At 38.1% G+C, this 19,119-nt stretch overlaps 1 protein-coding gene and 1 pseudogene across 2 annotated transcripts in view; both read right to left on the bottom strand.

Annotated features, from left to right (window-relative positions):
- The window catches only part of LOC146479770 (uncharacterized), an 8,779-nt pseudogene extending 2,221 nt beyond the window's left edge, over positions 1-6,558 (bottom strand). Inside the window, exons 1-2 of the transcript XR_014864827.1 lie at positions 5,384-6,558; positions 167-686 (exon numbers count right to left, since the gene is read on the bottom strand). The product of XR_014864827.1 is annotated as an uncharacterized LOC146479770 (transcript). The remainder of the gene's footprint in view (positions 1-166; positions 687-5,383) is intronic.
- A 1,988-nt stretch (positions 6,559-8,546) lies between these two features.
- LOC146479769 (uncharacterized) lies at positions 8,547-15,392 on the bottom strand. Its single transcript, XM_085110247.1, has 3 exons — positions 14,170-15,392; positions 12,394-12,913; positions 8,547-9,387 (listed from the first exon to the last, which is right to left on the bottom strand). Exons 1-3 carry the CDS (start codon positions 15,312-15,314, stop codon positions 9,094-9,096), a joined length of 1,959 nt encoding a protein of 652 aa, XP_084966373.1. The 5' UTR covers positions 15,315-15,392; the 3' UTR covers positions 8,547-9,093.
- Positions 15,393-19,119: the final 3,727 nt, after the last annotated feature.

Below are 19,119 nucleotides of genomic sequence, written 5' to 3'. Positions count from 1 at the left end.
ATATTTGTCAAGTTTGGCGCCGTTTGCGGATAGAATCCACTACCATTCCCCACGCTCGAATAACTTTAATTATCTAATTGGTGAAATTATGGGACAGAAGACCGTCCATCAGATTTGGGGTGAAAAGTGCCCCTTTTTCATGGAAAAGGGTTGTGCTCATCCTTACCTTGCGTACATCGTTAATAAACTGACTTCCAATGTCGAGATGCATGTCTATGGTTACGACAATGGCGTTAGGATTCTTTATCGATTCTATGGCTTCACTGAACGAAACTGTACGAGAATACTTCCCAGGCTTTGTGATATAATGGTAATTTTTGAGGCTGCTTCTTTGCAATGCCTGCTTTAAATCGATATCTGGGCTGTCAAAATCGTAGATAACCGCGTGCACATGCTCATCTTGCGTTTCCTCAGCGATCTTTTCCATGTTTTTGATAAAATGGTGAACCCATCGACCCAGATTCTTGGCCGTTAGGATCAGATATACATCCGCTGTCCTGTTCCACTGCAGGCCTTTGGGATAACACAGTGGAACGTTCTTCCCACTTGGTTGAAATACATATTCCGACCAGATGAATCTCTTGTTATCAGTGCGATCTTTAATAATAAGTTCAAGAAGGTATCTTACTCCTTTTTCAGGATCTTCCTTCTTCTCGACTCGCCTGGCGGACTGAAGCTTGTATTTCCTGCGAAGAAATTATTTGTTTTTGTTCAATGGTTCGCTTTGCCATTTTAAAGGCGTACAAAATTTTATTTTGTTCTTTTTTTCCTTTCATTTATTTTAATGTTCAGCTGCGATGCACTTGCCATCATTCCTTTATTCAATCTTATAATTCTTGGAAATTTGAATCGTGTAAAATAACGATTTCAAGCCTAAACCTTGTCTAGAAGGATTGAAAATCGGTTTAGTTGGTTCTAAATATCCGACTTGCCAAAACTGGGGTCTAATTGCCCACATAATGACGTTACCGTACTTGATATATTTGCCATTTTAAAGGGGTACATAATTTACTTTTTTTTTCATTCATTTATTTTATTTTTTTAGCCGTGATTCACTTGCTATCATTTCTTTATTCCATCTTATAATTCTTGGAAATTTGATTTGTGTAAAATACGATTTTCATCCTAAACCTTGTCTTGAAGGATTGAAAGTCTGTTTAGTTGGTTCTAACTATCGACTTGCGAAAACTGGAATCTAACTGCCCATATAATGACGTTATCGTACTTGATATAAATCCCGCGAGTGACTTCGTCACAGGAAACATCGACACTCAAAAGGAAATACTCACTGATTCGTGGAGTATTTCGCAGTTTGTGCCGGGGCTAGTCCGTACCGCCATTTTGAATAACGCTAAGGCCCTGGGGACGAGGTTACGGAATCACTCACGTTTACCCTGCTAGCAGAGTAACTAGCATAGCGTTCCCTTCTAGCAAGTTTTTTTTTATCATATACGAAGCCGTTTTCGTCTCTGGTATTTCGCGTAGATGGCTTGTTTGGCGTCCTCGAGAGAAACCACTGCCCCGAGCCGCTTATATTTCCAGTTGAACATGCGCTTAAGATAACTCTAAATTCTTTGATAAACAGATTTAAAAACCAGTAACCAGTTTTAACGAGTTTGTCAACTCATCCGCATCCATTTTTGACTGATTTGCTCAGTGTGCAAAAGTGAGCCTGCATGAAGTTTCGTTCTGAAGGCAGGAGGCAAACTGTCAGACTTTCACACGTAAATATTTGGAAGAAGTCGGTAGTGGACACTCTCGTTTGAAAGAGAAAGAGAAATTACAATATATGCGGGAGCATGGATCAAAATGGTGCTGGAAAAAGCTTTAAATAAGCTTGGATTAAGTAGGGATTTTGTAAATGAAATCGCTAGAAATCTTCCCGCGGCGGATTTGTTCACCTATAGTTTCGCCGGCTCGAAATCGAGTCGATCGAACCTCTGTTGCCAAATATTATGACCTCTTGGATTGATATATTCGATCACCAAAGTTCAATCGAAAGAGTTCGAAATTTATCAGGAATACTCGACAGCTTAAACAGAGGAAATTCGAGAGTTCAGAGAGAATTTGAAAAAAACACGCTCAGGAGACGGATTATGGTGAAAAAGAGGGAATCGTCACCGGAGGCGCAGACTTTCTAGGAAATGTTTGAGCACTTTTGGGAGTCTACTTCACAAAAAAAAAATACACGTTTTACTGTGAATTTCTTCTGAAATACAAAGAAAACGTTAGCAAAGCCTTAGCTCTATAAATTTTAAATCTACGAATTCAAAGCTCTTTCCTGTTTTCTGCGTATTTTCAGCCATGAAACGTCGTAACTAAGGAAATGGGGACTGGTGCTGGCCGTGAACGGATGTGTTTAGCTACTCTCCGTAGATGAAAATCTAATTTAGAACTCAAGACTTGTTTTATCCAGGCCGATTCTAATGGAGAAAAACGATGTAGAAAGAGAGGAAGGGAAAGAGGAAACGAAAGAGGGCCAAGCGCGAAAGAGACCGGTTCGCAGACGGATGAAGACAATCTTAGTTGCAATCACAACATGGCCGCCACCATAGAAGCGATAAACCAGAAGCTGGACCTGGCTCTATCTAAGTTCCAGGAAATTGACGTCCTAAAGAAAGTCATAGCCGAAGAAACAATTTAAATTTCTTTAGCATCCCTGAAGTAGCGGAGAGCTTAGAGTTGAGGACGCGAAGAAAATTTCTATCGAGAGAGCTCACAGAATAGGAAATCACGTTCGGATGGCAAACCTCGACCAATTATCGCCAAAGTTAGTTTCTTCAAAGAAAAGGACTATGTTTTGTCCAAAGCTCCAATCCTCGATGGAGCAAATTTTGGAGTGTCACCAGACTTCCCAAAGGAAATTGTTGACAAAGAAAATCGCTCTTACCACATCTAAGAGCTGATAGGAAACGTGGATTGGTCTACGACAAGTGGTATATCGATGGTGAACTGGCTCTTTCAAGGAAGCCGATAAACAAGTACAAAGATACAATTTCACATATGGGACTCCAGTTTCAGTTTCATTGCCTTTTTTTTCCGGTTGTATCTTTCTCTCGGCAGAGACGTGGCGCCTGATTGTGCGAGTCTTGTAACTTCTTTATTTTGTATCTGGTTTATTTCGGTGTCGCAGTACAATGTGCTTTGCAAGAAATCATTTATTCTTTAGCCATAGGGCTATCTTAATAGACTATCTTAGACTTAATAGTAACAGGATTTGTTTGGTTTGTTGCTGTTTTTTTTTTTTTTTATTATTCTTGTGTGCATCTATAGTTGTTGATATTCGTAGATCATGTGTAATAGTTTCTTTTCATTTAGTTATCAGTCACCAGTTATAATTTTTTTTTGTAAGTTTGTTACATTTTAATTTTTGTAATTGTTTATTGTATGCTACTTTTTTAGGTGAATAAATAAAGGTTTACAATTTTTAAATAACAAAAATTATAATAATAATAATAATAATAATAATAATAATAATAATAATAATAATAATAATAATAATAATAATAATAATAATAATAATAATAATAATAATGCAAACAAACCCAAATTAGGATCAACTACGGTGGCGAACCCTCAGAAAGCGTGTGCCTGTTTTTTGTCTACTTTGGGATTCAATCCCAGCGGCCGACCAAGTGGTAAAATATTATAATCTCTGTAGTAACGGGATGAAAGATCTCGCGCATGCTCAACGGGAAATATAAGCGGCTCGGGGCAGAGGTTTTTCTTGGGACGCTGAACAAGCCAACTACTAAATACCAGAGAGGCGAGCGTCTTCATATGGCTAAAAAAAAAAACTTACCAGAGAGAAACGCTCTGCTAGTAGGGTAACTCGCCTTGGAAGGCAATCACTCGTGCAATCATCTTCTAGCATGTGATAACTTTCGGACGCACCACCACAAAGCACTGGAACACTGAACTACGAGTATGTATCTGTTTTGGAGTTGACTGCTCCATACGCAAGATTATTAACATTTTTCGATTTGTGTACTAGAATCACTAGCCTGCTCAAAAATTGAACACGATAGTGTATTTTGCGGAAGCTTCCAACAGGAATATAGAATCACGGGTTGCATAAGTCTCCGACTATCGGAATTACTTATAGTGAGCACGTGACCAGCCGATGATTGGCTCTTTTGCAGCCCCTCACAGTTTACAAGCAAAAAGCCTTGGAAACAAGGTTGAGGCTCTGCGAAAATCTTTCCGGACATTGTAACCAGAGATAACTTTGAAGGTTAGAGCAACGTCGACATAAAAGACAATAAGTTGTATGGTCGCAACTTATAATAACGTCTGTAGCATTTTGTAACTGAACTTGCCTGTCGTAAATTCTAATATCAAGTTGTCACAACTTGTCATGGGCCGAGCTATCGTAAATTGTATAGTAACAACACGTTGCACTGTTGTGAATATTAATTCCTGTCGTGAATTGTATTAGGCCCGGATAGTCGAGAATTGTAACAACAGCCACAAATTACAATAACGTTATTCTCGTATTTTGTAATAACTGGTACCTGTCGTATATTGTAAAATCACGTCGTCGTAATTTGTAATAACACATCGTCGTGCTTTGTAATGGGTGCAATATCCTTTGTGGTAAGTACAATATCATTATCAATCAAGTCTTTTAAATAATTCATTAGAAATGTATTTCCTACGGGGGCGTAAAATCTCTTTGTTACGTTGTAATTTTCCCTGTGGTAATTTAATTGAAATTCAGTTTATAAATAGATGGATTTAATTTTTCACAGACTTGTTTTCGCGGCAGTTTCTAGTTAACAGGACTAATTTTGGACATTTGAAGCAGTTTTCAGTTAAATATTCTCTTTGGCTCCCTCGATGTTAATATAAAGGCAGAGAGATTGTCACTCCAAGGAATTTTCAAGACTAAAATTGGTCGGACTTTCTAATCTTCATAAAGCGCTGGCTTCCTGATCATTACACGGTATAAGGAAAAAGCAAGATGAGTTCTCGTAACTTCTACTCAAGTAACGTCATCATTTTTCGATTATAATTTCTCCAAATAAGGGTGAAACTACATTGCAAAATTTCAGTATTCTCAGTCCTTCCAGTACGATTTCCAGCATCTAAAGTTGCGATTACCCCCTAAGGCCATAACTCAATATTCTACGTGGAGCGTATATCTATTTTTTCCATTATTGGATTCATAGTTTCTTTCGAAATCTGCTTTAAATTTTGTTCCTGTGTAAGCCCCATAGGATTTCATGGTCTTTCTGTGCTATCGCCAGTGTATCCCTTCAAATGAAACGAAAACTAAAAGATTATGCGGGCTATGTTCACAGACTATAAAGTATCTATTCATCGAATTAGAGCCAGAATTAAAGTTGTGTTTTGTGCTTTTGAATTAATTGTCCAAACTTACCCAGAGTAGCTCTTCTCAAGGGCATCCATATATCTGGTAACAACTGACCGAGCTTCTTCCTCGTCCAAGGGATAGTTGTAAGAATAATCCCTGCCGGCTGACTCATATAATACGCCAGCCACAGTCGGAAGCGGAAAGCTGTACGTCTCATGGGCATGGCGGTGAACTCCGTGATACCGCCTAAAGCCTTTCACATTTGAAGGGTCGAGAAGATAACTGGGTCTGTATTCACAGAATGGTAACGCCTTGTTTACTGCTGTGTGCTCTAAGTAAGATATTGTCTCTGGTCTCGAGCTCATGTGTTTGTTCTCATAGGCGTTTTCATGTTTTGTTGCACATGAAAGCGCATGTGGCAATTCATCGTCAAACATCTTGTATCTTCCTTTCTCGCTGTCGTTTTTAAACAGTAATAAAGACTCACTGTCGATAATTTTAAAGATAGACTCCTGAGGTACTCTCCAAGCTACCTGAAGAAACTTTTCAGATTTGTCTCGAGTACCCAAGGTGTACAATATCTCGATGTAATATTTCACATTGGCATTCAAATAAATTCCAGATGAAATCTGTGTTTTAAATGTACTAAAATTCCATTTCGCGGGGGATTTTACGTCTAAGGGCCTTATAGTGGCGATTTGTTTTGCCGCTCTCCAATTCTTGCTCAAGCTAAGCCAAATTTCAGCAAATCCGTTCGATGCCACTGCAAATTGATATTCGCCAGTTGAATTTGGAAGCACGAAACCAAACAATCGGTGGCCATCAGTGCCTGCATCGTTAGGCGCTGTAATTTCTGTTCGAGATATTACTTGTCGCTGATCTGGAGCATTCGGAAAAACTGGGAAATTGCAAAGCGTTTCAATTGTTCTGACGCAGTTTTTCTCCCATATATGCTGGTTTAATCCTCCTGGCAAATCAATAATGTTCTCCTTGTAGTAGTCAAGAAAATCCAACGGGTCTTGAAATGAAAGTCGCTTTAACGAGGAAGTGATGGATGTCTTGAATGCTGTCTGCTCTGGAAAACATTTTGGATTGAACAAGCAAAAGTTCATAACGATTATATAAACGCAGACAAGAAGTGACCCAACAGAGACCGCGCTCTTTACCCCTCGCATTTTCATACCAAAAATTAAAAGACAGCAATTTCGAATTCTCTATGAGCGAATTAAATACATGTCTCAAGCTAGTTCACGCATTATTTTCGAAATCGATTCTTTATGAATATATCCATAATCGACAACTCATCTTGAGATCGTTCGGGGTAGTTCACCATGACAACAGTGCAAATGTTCGCTATAACGGGCGGAATAATGAAGGGAATTAAACTGACAAACCTACTGTAAGGGCAATTTTGCTGTCGTAATACCTTGACTGAACGAAACCTTAAAATTTATGTTCAATTGTTTTTTACGACTTCAAAATCTTGAGAAAGGTGTCTTTTTTAATTCAGGAGTTTTTTCGTCATCCTTTGATGTAGTCATTATCGTTTCTACATCCAAACGGAACAGAATGCTCGTGTCTCGTGAGAAACCGCTGCTGAATAACAATAACATATTGAGGTGCCCAAAAGCTGTTGATGGACTAGCACTAGTGTTTTCTTGCACGCATGTCACTTGGGATTATTCGCCCCCTATTCATTGTTTCAATGGTGGACACATTTGAAACGGAATGGCAAGAAATTCCCCACTTCACAAACTTTGAAGAGTCTCACGTCTGATAAAAGTGAATAATTTTGGGATGTATCCTCGGGATCTATTCTTGAAGTTGAAACTGGGGTTAACTCAGACTTTGAACGTGTTTGTATAAGTGGTAGAAGTTTAACCAACTAACTTTGAACGTTAAAAAGTTTAATTAATCTTATGGGAACAATTCAAATCACGTGATCTGGAAATTTGACACCTTTAAGAAACACAAATTGCTAACCTTGACTCCAGCCCAGGGTTATTTTTGGGATTGTAGAATTAGTGTCATTGCTTTGCCTCTTGGGTCAGTTCTTTTTCTGGTTAGAGTCGGGGTTTGGGCGTCGACAAGTTACGTGACAAACCTTCTTATCACACTGCAACACCCTACAGTAACTTGGCATGCGGTGATGTGTTTGTTAAGCGAAAAAGAGTTTGCCCTGAAAGGTTAATTTCAAAACTGACCACGCCCTGACTTGCGCTTGGGGCTTTGTTTTGAAATGGAGCTCTTGAAGGCTTGTACCAACTACTTTCTCCTTATTCTTTGCTTAGACTAACACAAAACTTTCTAGTGTTACTAATACTAAAAGCTAACACCAGTTTTCGGAGTCTGCGATATCGAAATGTGAACTTCAATGGAAAAAGAAAATTTCATTAATTGGTAGTACCCAACGTCTCACTAAGCAAACTCGGCTATACTGATATACCCAATCGCAATAAAGTCCAATCTTAATCTCACTTAAGAATTGTTGTAAATAGGCATCTTACTTGCCTCTGAGATCATATTTGAACAAGCTAAGGTAAGCAAGAAACTGGGTTTCCTGAACGTATAGTATCTTTACTAGCTGTTAATTCCAGAATTCTTTTTTTAGCAGTTTCATTGTGCCATTACTTCTTGACTGTGGGGATATAATCTGGGAAGACAGAGGAAATTTAACATTGATTCAACATCTGCAAGCCTTAAAGAATAAAGCCGCTCGAAGTTTACTTGGCCGCCCGTTTTATTCTTCTGGACCAGGATCATTAAGCGAACTTTCATGGGATTTCTTGACAGAACAAGACCAGGTCACAGGAGGATTTTCATGCGCATGTGCCTCAATAATCTCATTGCTCATTTCTCAGTTCCCACATGTCATTTATAGAGATTTTTACGATAGAAAATTCAAGAACAATATGCTGAAGAAAGCTGGGGCAACTGGACAACCACCGATATTTCCGCAGATGACTGCCTTTGGGAGACCCCTCCCCCCCTCCCCCCCCCCCCCCCCCTTCAACCACAAATCATGTCTTAACTCTTTCTCTCTTTCAATTTCGCTCCTTTTTCGTCTTAAGGTTTTTAAGGCCTTTTGGTCTGCTATCTTTTTGCTAGCAAACTTTGGAATGAAGCAATTGATAGGGAAGCAAAGTTGTCTCCGATCTCTGGGATAAAATGTCATAACTAATACATTATTTATATCGGGTTTATACTGGATCGGAGCGGGGTTTTTTTAATTGGTTTCCGATGCACGCCTAGTTAATTTCCAAATTAAATGGACTTTCTTTAATCTGATTGGTATGATATAGTGTGGATTAGAGCTCAGGGAGCTACAATTGCGGCGCACACAAGTAATGAAGGGATTCGAGTTGTTAAACATGCAAAATCGAACATCTTCGCGAATTGTAAGTCTTCTAGCAATCCTCGTTCTTATATCATAGCGAGCACGCCGAGTAAGAAAGGGCAAAAAAAGTACTCAATCACACCTTAGTATATTTGGGGTAATGTCACAAATAACAATCAACAAAACAACAGGCCGTAAGTTGAAATGTCTGATACAGATAAATACAAGTAAATGGAAATGGGCAAAAAGAAATTAAAGCTAAAAAGAAAAAAAATAGAAGACATAGTAATATAATAGTATATTTAGTATCCTTTCTTATCTACTGGCAATAGCTTAAATAGCGTTGACCATATTTTTTTAAGGACTACAATTGTTCTTTGTTGGCGTTAAACGTTGGAAGGCTTTTCAAACAGTTTAGTCTTTCCAATTGATTCAAGTGTCACCACATTCCTGTTTTATCGTGTTTATAATGATAAATCCAAGGAGACCGTTTTCGCTCTATTTCCAATCCGCCTTTGACAGCGCTGTCGATTAAATCCCAGTCCTCGCCACCCCAGCGGGTCTTGCCCATAAACTCCTTTGAAAATCCTCCCACGTTTTGCCAGTCCTGCTTGTACATTGCTATTGTTCCATAGCTCATGTGATACCACGTACCTAAGGGTACAGCGCTGCTCCCGCCACAATGGAGAAAAACGATTTGAGGGCCGTACACCGTCTTTCCTTTTGAACAATGCTGGAACGAGATTGAAAGTGGAAAAATTGCAACATGTCAACATTTGAGAAACTCTATAGTATATAACAAGAGAGGATCATCCTCTCTTGAATATAACTGTTTAATCCTCTCAACACAATGTTGTTAGTGTCCTCGCCGAATCCCTCGACAAAAAAAAAACGCTATTTCTGTGCGGTTTATGACTATGTGGAGAAAGCAAATCTCAGCAAGGGCTATTGAAATCAAAATAGAAAATTGAGGGTAACCACGCACTGTTCAGAGAAAATCAATCAACAATTATTCTAAAAAAAAAACAGTAAAAAAGAAAGCAATGTATGGCGTTTTTTTCCAAATTGAAGCTTTCTTATCTCTGAAAAATGCATGGTTACCCCAAAATTTCTTTTGGGATATAAAGAGCACTTGCTAAGTTCTGCTTTCTCCGCATAGTTTTAAACCGCGCAAAAATACCCTGTATTAGAAGGCACCACCCATAGAAAACCCGAGTATCTTGAGATGCGCAGAACGTATGCGCAGTAACAAAAGTAGTTACCGTCCTTAAGAGCTCAGTATTCACTGAATTTCATGTAACTAATATGAGAACCAGGTGAAAACCAAATTTTTCAGATATGTAAATGGTTTGAACCCAGGAGTCATGTCATAAGTACGTAAATTATGATCATCCGGGTGAGTGTAGTCCTGAGAAGGACTGTTTGTGGTGACTTTGACTGACGTTTCGTCAACCTGAGCGGAAGTCATCTTCAGAGTCAAGTGAATTGTGAAACGTCAGTAGGTGACGGCTTACTGACAAACAACCAATAACATCTGGACTTCGTTGACCAATCAGCTTAACAACCAGAGACGTATATACCACCTACTGACGTTCCACAATTCACTTGACTCTGAAGATGACTTCCGCTCAGGTTGTCGAAACGTCAGTCAAAGTCACCAAAAACAGTCCCTCTCAGGACTACACTCACCCGGATGATCATAATTTACGTACTTATGACATGACTCCTGAGTTCAAACCATTTACAATTTTACGTTCCTTTGGACGACAGAGCGAACGACTTGCTAACAACTACATCCGTTATGCTAGCAACGTCAGACGTATACGACAACAACTCTGGTTTAACCACCGCTGCAAAGATCTTGGCCTTGTTCGGGCCGGACTTAGACTTAAGTCTCCGTTGAACACCAAAGAGGCCATTCAGATCGTCAAAGCCACCTGTAGACGATTGATCCGAGCGCGGATTAACGACTGTCACAGAAGACTGAACTTTTACAACAACAAATTACAACAACGACTTGACAAACTTAAACAACTCATACCGACAAACTTACTTGACACTGTACTGGCTATTGCCGACAAACGAGCTAACAAAACGGAAGAACAACACCGCAACCTACGGACTTTTTGACTAACAAAAGACGGATCGAAACGCACCAATCACTTTTTACAGTCTTCACAGCCAATAACATCACGGCTTACTGACAAACGACCAATAATATCTGGACTTCGTTGACCAATCAGCTTAACAACCAGAGACGTATATACCACCTACTGACGTTCCACAATTCACTTGACTCTGAAGATGACTTCCGCTCAGGTTGTCGAAACGTCAGTCAAAGTCATCACAAACAGTCCTTCTCAGGACTACACTCACCCAGATGATCATAATTTACGTACTTTTTCAGAATTATTGGAATATTCCTATGGACAAAATATAACTTTTTTTTACAGTATCTTCCATTTTCTTTTTGATCAATTTAGTGTTCGTCTATTGCATTTGATTACGTTTTGGTCAGTTATGGTGGTTTTGTGAAATTTTGGGTGAAATCCAGACATCCAAGATGGCCGCCGTTTGCAAATCTGAGAGGTAACCCCTTTTCCATTGCTCTTCAATTATAATAGCTATGAGAAAGAAACTTGGAGGTTACATAGAGCATCAGCTATTTGGCGTTTCGTTTACGTCGTCGTTAGGCCGATGAAATCATATGACGCAAATTACACCACCATGATCTTTACATGGGGGGACATATTGGATTGGCCATCTTGGACACTTCTAGATTCTTCCAAACTGGGAGAGCCACAAACATTGACCAAAACAACCATCATAAGAACAGTAAAATGATCTAAAAATGAACGTGACATATCAAAAAGTTAAATTATTCCATGAACAAATTAAAGGTAGCATTAAATTTCGTGAAGATTGACCTTTCCTACCAAATTGTCACTACATAAATTTGCCCACAAATCGCGAGATCTGGGGAAATTAAAGATGCTAAAAACGGGTTCAATGTCCGCTCGATCAGAAAAAACTTAAATACAGTTTGCAATAACACTGGACCTGCAAATAGCATTTGCTAATCCAGGCGGATAGTCCACAATTATTTACCTAATTACAGAGCAAATTAATATAAATAGGAATAAAATGTTTTTACAATAGTTTCAGAATGAAAGAAAACGTGTAAATAAATTAATATTAACCAACATAAATTACAAAAAAAAAAAACGGTAATAGAAGGTAATTAAATGAGACAATGATTTCAATGACAACAAAAATATGATTATAATTTTTTAAGGGGTAGAGAGGTGATATAATAAGTTATGGGATTCCAATGATTAGGAGAGGAGGCGTTTATTTATTTATTTAAGTATAGACATCAACATAAGCTCCTCATATTCCATAAACTGTAGTAGCACATTTTGAAGGTAAATTTTTAAAGGAGATTTTTTGGTTCACTTGAATGTACCTTGGGATTCCATTCCAGTTTTTAGATCCAATCCTTGAAAACGATTGATTCTGTTGTTCAAACCTTGAGTAATGTATATGGAATTTGCCAGACGTGGCTGCTCTAGTTTCATAGGGGTGGACAGTAAATAAGTAGATAGGGTTAATCATAACTGTAGATGGCAGGGGTTAATCATGCCATTATACAGATTATGAGAAATTATCAGAGAGAACAGGGTATCAATATCTGATAAACATTTTTGGCTGACAAGTACCCCTCTTTTCATTGACTTACCTTGCGTACATCATTAACAAACTGACTTCCAATGTCGAGATGCATATCTATTGTTACAACAATGGCGTTAGGATTCTCTATCGATTCTATGGCTTCACTGAACGAAACTGTACGAGAATACTTCCCAGGCTTTGTGATATAATGATAGTTTTTTAGGCTGCTTCTTTGCAATGCCTGCTTTAAATCGATATCTGGGCTGTCAAAATCGTAGATAACCGCGTGCACATGCTCATCTTGCGTTTCCTCGACGATCCTTTCCACGTTTTTGATAAAATGGTTAACCCATCGACCCAGGTTCTTGGCCGTAAGGATGAGGTAGACATCTGCCGTCCTGTTCCACTGCAGGCCTTTGGGATAACACAGTGGAACGTTCTTTCCATTTGGTTGAAATACATATTCCGCTAAGATGTATCTCTTGTCATCAGTGCGATCTTTAACAATAAGTTCAAGAAGGTATCTTACTCCTTTCTGAGGATCTTCTTTCTTCTCGACACGCTTAATAGACTTGAGTTTGTATTTCCTGCAAAGAAACGATTTGTCTCCCTCTCCATCAATTTTATATATATATATTTTTAATTTTCAGCCGTGATCAATTGCCATTATTATTTTATTCGTACTTATGTTTTGTTTTGTCGGCTCTTGGAAATGTCAGACTTAAAATACGATTTCAAGCTCCCAACCTTGTCACATCACTCCTAAGCAGTAAACGGAATTGTTATCAACCCTAGCAGGCTCATGTCTCAGGAAAATAGTACACAAACAATGTTGGTTAACCCCACTAGACTACACATTACATTCCTCAAGACCTTCTAGTTACAGCGAATTTCGGGAAAGTAAAAGTTTGAGAATTTCAATTTTTGTTTTCTCACGGTCAGTAAACACTTCTAGCTGAACGCCAATCACGACTTTCCTCGACTTGTTTAAGGTGTTTCTTAAAGCTATTCTGTGTGATCTTGTTATCTGCTATTTAAAAGAGTAGCTATTTATCAATGGTAATCACAAGAAGCTTAAAACAAAGGACAGTTTTGTTTCCAGGGGTGTTGCCGGCATCACGGTTTGAGAATGCCTGTTTGCATCCACTTACTTGAATCATCCGTCAACCTAGATAATGACCTGTCACTGAGGCATCAATCAAGCCGAATAATCCTCGCTTGGCATTTTTCATTTCATATGCTATCTTTAAAAACAATGTTCCCTGGTTTCAAAACTTTCCGAGTACAAAAGTACCATATATCCTTTCTATATCAGATCCCCAATATGCAATTATTGTGTCAAGAACAAACTATACTGCTCCCTCTATAAAGCACAGAACCCCGTCATTTTCACGTGCGACATCGCGGTACACTGGACCAAGTGCGCTGGACCTACTAAAACAAAATCTTTTTCTTGTAAGACAACATTTCAGTGTCCTTGTATTGATCGAATTTTAATCATCTGGAATGTGTCTCGAAATCATTTCTTCGATGCAGTTTTGCTTCAACAGAGAAAGGAAAAAGAAAAGGATTGGGCTCTTAAATGGGAAGGGGGTAAAATTAAAATAGTTAGACAAAATTACCTTGTAGACTGCGTTGATAAAACCAAACATTCATATTAATAATAATTTCTTGTCGGATTCGCGCTTCCTTTAGGAATTTTTCACTTATCTTGCTCCTGTTAAATTAGCTTCAAGTTCCTCTTAAGCCCGGTTCAGTGTTATTGCTGGTGTGTCTTTTCAAATGAAAATGATGAGTAAGGGTTTATGGTAGTGTTTAAATAACGCAGAATTTCAACACTTACCCAAAATAGCTTTTCTCAATGGCATCCATATGTCTTTTAACGACTGACCAAGCTTCTTCCTCGTCTAAAGGATAGTCAGAAGAAAAATGTGTGGCTCCCTTATTTCGTACAATACCGTCCACAATCGGAAGCGGAAAGCTGTACGTCTTATGGGCATGGCGATACACTCCGTGATATTGCCCGAAGCCTTTCAAATTCGCACGGTCGAGAAGATAACTGGGTCTGTATTCACAGAATTCTAACGCCTTGTTTACTGCTGTATGCTCTAAGTAAGGTATCGTCTCCGGTCTCATGTGTTTGTTCTCGTAGCTTTTTTGATGTTTTGCTGCACATGGCAGCGCATGTGGCAATTCATCGTCAAACCTCTTGTACCCTCCTTTATCGCTGTCATTTGTAAACATTAATAAGGATTCACTGTCGACAATTTTAAAGTTAGATTCTTGGGGTCGTTTCCAAGCAACCTGAAGAAAGTTTTCAGGTTTTTCATGAGTACCCACCGTGTACATTATCTCTATGTAATATTTCACATTGGCTTTCAAGTGTATTCCAGAGGAAATCTGTGTCACGGAAGCATCGAAATCCCATTTTGAGATTGATTGTACATCGAAAGGCCTGATAAAGGCGATCCGTTTTGCCGCTCTCCAATTCTTGCTCAAGCTAAGCCAAATTTCAGCAAATCCGTTCGATGCCACAGCAAACTGATATTCACCAGTTGAATTCGGAAACACGAAACCAAACAATCGATGGCCATCAGTGCCTGCATCTTTTGGCGCTGTAATTTCTGTTTTAGATATTACTTGTCGCTGATCTGGGGCATTCGGAAAAACTGGGAAATTGCAAAGCGTTTCAATGGTCTGTGCGCAATTTTTCTCCCAAATATGCTGGTTCAACCCTCTTGGTAAATCAGTAACGTTGTCCATGTAGTCTAGAAAATCCAACGGCTCTTGAAATGAAAGTCGCTCTAACGAGGCAATGATGGACCTCTTGAATGCCGTCTTCCCCGAAAAACATTTTCGATTAAACAGGCAAACGTTCACCAGAATTAGAAGAAGTGAGACAAGAAGTAATGCAAGGACGAAGGTGGTTTTTATCTTCCCTAGTTTCATAACAAAACTTAGAAAACAACAATTTCTCTTGAAGCGCATTCAACAAGTTTTCAGGCTAGTTTTAACTCATCTCAGTTTACGAAATATATTCTTTTATGACTGAATATTCATGGTCATATGCTAGAGGTCCAGCTGCTGTAGATGTCATTTTGTTTGACTAAGGGGGACGATTAACAAGCGCCGCGTTGGTTGTTTTGGTTTGATTTTATTTTATTTTTTTATAATATTACTCAGACTACTGCAATTACCCGTAAATATTAAGTTACAATTGAGGGGAGAGAGAGAGAAGGGCAAAAAATTGAAAAATTTCTACTTTTTCCTGAATATAGCTTACCATTATGTACAATTGAAAAAAAAAGAAAAAAGAATTATATACACTTTAATTATAACAGTTACTATGACAAAGCAGCTGAGCAAAATAATTACTTTAAAATAGATGTTGAGAAAAATAATACATTTGAATAAATTTCTCGAAGATTTTTGTCGAATGGAAATGAGCAGATCATTCCTAAATGATCTACTAATGACTAAAGGACAGATCTTCGTAATGTTAATTCTAAAGGGATCGACATGATAGTGAACGTTCAGAAGAGTCAAAGTTGTGAGTTGATAATAAGCGTTGTTATTGCGGTGCTAATGATTCATGATTATTCATCATTGTTTTGCATGGTTCAAAATTTATGTCTGTTTACCTGACTTTTAAGGGCAAACTCTTTGTCGACGAGTATTCCTTTCGCGCTTTTCTTCCGTCGGAGGGGCGTTCACGCTGCACCTTCGCTTGTATGCATTTCAACGATAAACATGCACTAAATCACTTGCAGTTGCAAGGCCTAGCTGGTTTTGCCAGATGCTACGCGAAATTATTTTAACAGCGACAAAAAGACTGATAATGCCAGCAGACACTGTTTCGGTTTCGCTGCCGGAAAGTTATTACATACACCCTTTTTTTATGAGAACCTTTTTTATAAGAACGTTGCCGGCTGAGATTAACTAAAATTTAAGAACGTACTTAGAACATAACCCAGCTGAGAGTCAGTTAACAACATTTTATTACGACCAAATGCTTTTCAGTAAAACGAACAGTCAAAATACAGAAAAAAATAATGCAGGTAAAAATTCCGTGTATATTGTCCAATTAACTCAAATAATAGGTGTCTTGGTCACGTCCTCATAGATTTATTGAAATATAGTACAACAGATAACTAAGAACATCTTAATTTAAGAACTTTTCAGGCTTAAACTTGCCAAAAATAATGAGAACGTTCAGCCTCAGCCCCCAAATTAGACGTTCTTATAATGTTAAAAATTACTAGTTATTATCAACAAAACTCTAGCTATTATTACTATTACGTCCTTTTCATGTAAATACTAACTATCTGTGAACGCATGCGTATACCTATATATTCTATTTATTTCCTTGGTTTTACTAATAACTGTTTTTCTTAATTTAGTTTAAGTTATACAACCCGCCTCGATAAGCTTTGCTATAGGTGGGTTGTACATTTTTTCTAATTTGTTAAATTAAAAATTATTGAAATAAATGATTAAATGATTGATTGATTGATTGATTGATTGATTGAGCATTTAATAGCATTTAATACCTTCAACATAGAGTTTCAGCTTTCCGCTGAAACAAAGAAATTCTGGGCCAATTTCAAATTAAACCCGCACATTAATGCTAAAAGTACAATTTTTGAACAATGTGTCATTGAATTGCAGTCAAACTCCCTAAACTAGTAGACTGTTGCTTACAGCTAGAATAGTTTTTTTTTCCTTTCAACTGGAGGTCAAACTTAAAGGATTTTGGTCCGGTATGAGAAGAAAACATTGCATTCTTACTTACAAGAAACTAAGTTACCTTTTTCCTTATTTGCTGATGAAGGTTCTAACGCTAAGCACTTTTTTTCCTTTCCTCTGTGTCTCCAATGGCAGCCGCCGTTACACGTTGAAACTTTTAGCTGAAACTTGTGTGCAACGGCGTTGCGAAACAACTTTCACGAAATGGTATTACACGGTGAAACTCTTGTTTTATTCACCACTGCAACCGTTACGAGCCGTTTGCAGAAGTAGAAAGCGATTCTACTTTTCGTGAAACTTGTCTCGCAACGGAAGTTCGAAAACGTTTCACGAAACCGACCATGTTACACGGTGCAACGCCTGCTGAAACTTGTTTCGCAGCGCCGTTGCACACAGGTTTCAGGTAAAAGTTTCAACGTGTAACGGCGGATTTTAAAAGGTCGCTTTGAAATATTAGTTAATTAATTGTTGAAACTTGCTGTTTCCAAAGATAACCCACCGTTGCTTATTACAATGGGACAGACCCAATTTTCCGAGTTGCCAGCCATGTGGTACGAATATTTTCGAAATCCATCAGAAGAACCACTAGTACCTCTTTACCCGTAAGCAAATTATACGTTTACGCACCCTACTTTCTCTGCCCTGAGAGATTTATGCGGGAAATTCTCCAGAGCTTCGGCTAAAGCTGACGAAAAATCAGTGTTGTATTAGGCGTGGCTTAACCATATTAGTCAACCTTGGGAGTGGATACAAAGTGTCCGTCCTGTTTTTAATCGATCGGTCAATCAATCAATCAATCAATCAGTCAATCAATCAATCGATCGATCGATCTTTTATATGATTACCAATTTTAAAGTTCAGTACTCTGAACCAGCAAGTAGCGAAAGCTAATCTAGGCGAGCAGCGAAAGAGAAAATGAAATATAAAATATATTGAAGAGACATAAATACACATTTCAATATGAAAGATCGAAATTAAAGTAATTACATGTTATAAAATAAATAAATACTGAATAAATACATATAAATGAATGAATAACAATATAGAGATTGTTTCACTTATCTTTGGAGTGCTCAATGCATAGATTTGCAGAGCAAGAAACCAATGAAAAGACGGAAAGTAAGTTGTTACTTGAGTTTCACAAATATATTCCGCGCGTAAGTAAGTAAGTAAGTAATTTATTTAGTGTCAAATACACAGGGGGTGGTCTCCCAGTCCCCCGAGCCACAGGCTCATGATATAAGTGTTTGACAGTATAAAAAAAGATTTTCAGTTTTAAATGCCGTCTTTTCATTTGTAATACATACATATATATGATGTACACAAGCAGTTTTGAGAAAAGAAGTAGCTGTAAGTTATGAATATTGAAATAAATGATAGATCACAGAGTTATACAATGCAGTGTATGTCAAAGTGCAAAAAAGAACCCATGAATTTCCCACTGAGATTAGCCCTGGTAAGGAACCCCTTTTCCTTTTTTCCTTTGTGTCCTCAGTTCTAGCGGCACCGCAACATTCATTTGTAGCCTTGAATATGGTAATGATTTGGAAAACAGACTAGGCGTGTTAACAAATTATAGTTGTCCTCAACTAACAGAAACTTTAGAGGAACTTGGTGCAATTTTATCTTAAAATTATCTTTTGACAGTTTCCGAATATCAGGTGGAATACTGATCCATATTTTACCTCCAATTCTAGAGGAATGTTTTTTCTAGTTTGTTCTGAATTGTTTGACGTAAAAGTTGCTATTAGATGAAAATCTGGTATAAGAATGATGTATTGTATTTGAATAGGCGAATAAAGTAAAGATGTCGGGCGGAGTGAGGTTTATTTAACAATTATTCCACGAGCGCGCGTTGGATATGAGATGATAGATAGCCAACGGGGCGCGTAGCGCCGAGTTGGCTATAATCATCTCATATCCAACAAGCGCAAGTGGAATAATTGTTTTATTAAAAACAACCGAGAAATATTGCAGGATCTTACTGATTTCGCTGTGCAAGAACGACCAGAAGGCAATTTAATGGTCGCCATTTCTCGGCCATGGT

Source organism: Pavona decussata, unplaced genomic scaffold (assembly GCF_977016875.1).
Source record: "Pavona decussata unplaced genomic scaffold, jaPavDecu1.1 SCAFFOLD_58, whole genome shotgun sequence".
Taxonomy (NCBI): Eukaryota; Metazoa; Cnidaria; class Anthozoa; order Scleractinia; family Agariciidae; genus Pavona; species Pavona decussata.
The sequence above is the reverse complement of the archived record's forward strand: the minus strand, read 5'-3'. Positions and strand labels throughout refer to the sequence as shown.

Bases quoted from the DNA above. Each gene is read 5' to 3' on its own strand.
- LOC146479769 (XM_085110247.1), bottom strand. From the start codon at position 15,314: ATGCGCTTCAAGAGAAATTGTTGTTTTCTAAGTTTTGTTATGAAACTA. The intron at 12,914-14,169 runs GTAAGTGTTGAA...GTTTCTTTGCAG, and splicing joins ATTGAGAAAAGCTATTTTGG to GAAATACAAACTCAAGTCTA. The intron at 9,388-12,393 runs GTAAGTCAATGA...ATCTCGTTCCAG, and splicing joins TTGTTAATGATGTACGCAAG to CATTGTTCAAAAGGAAAGAC.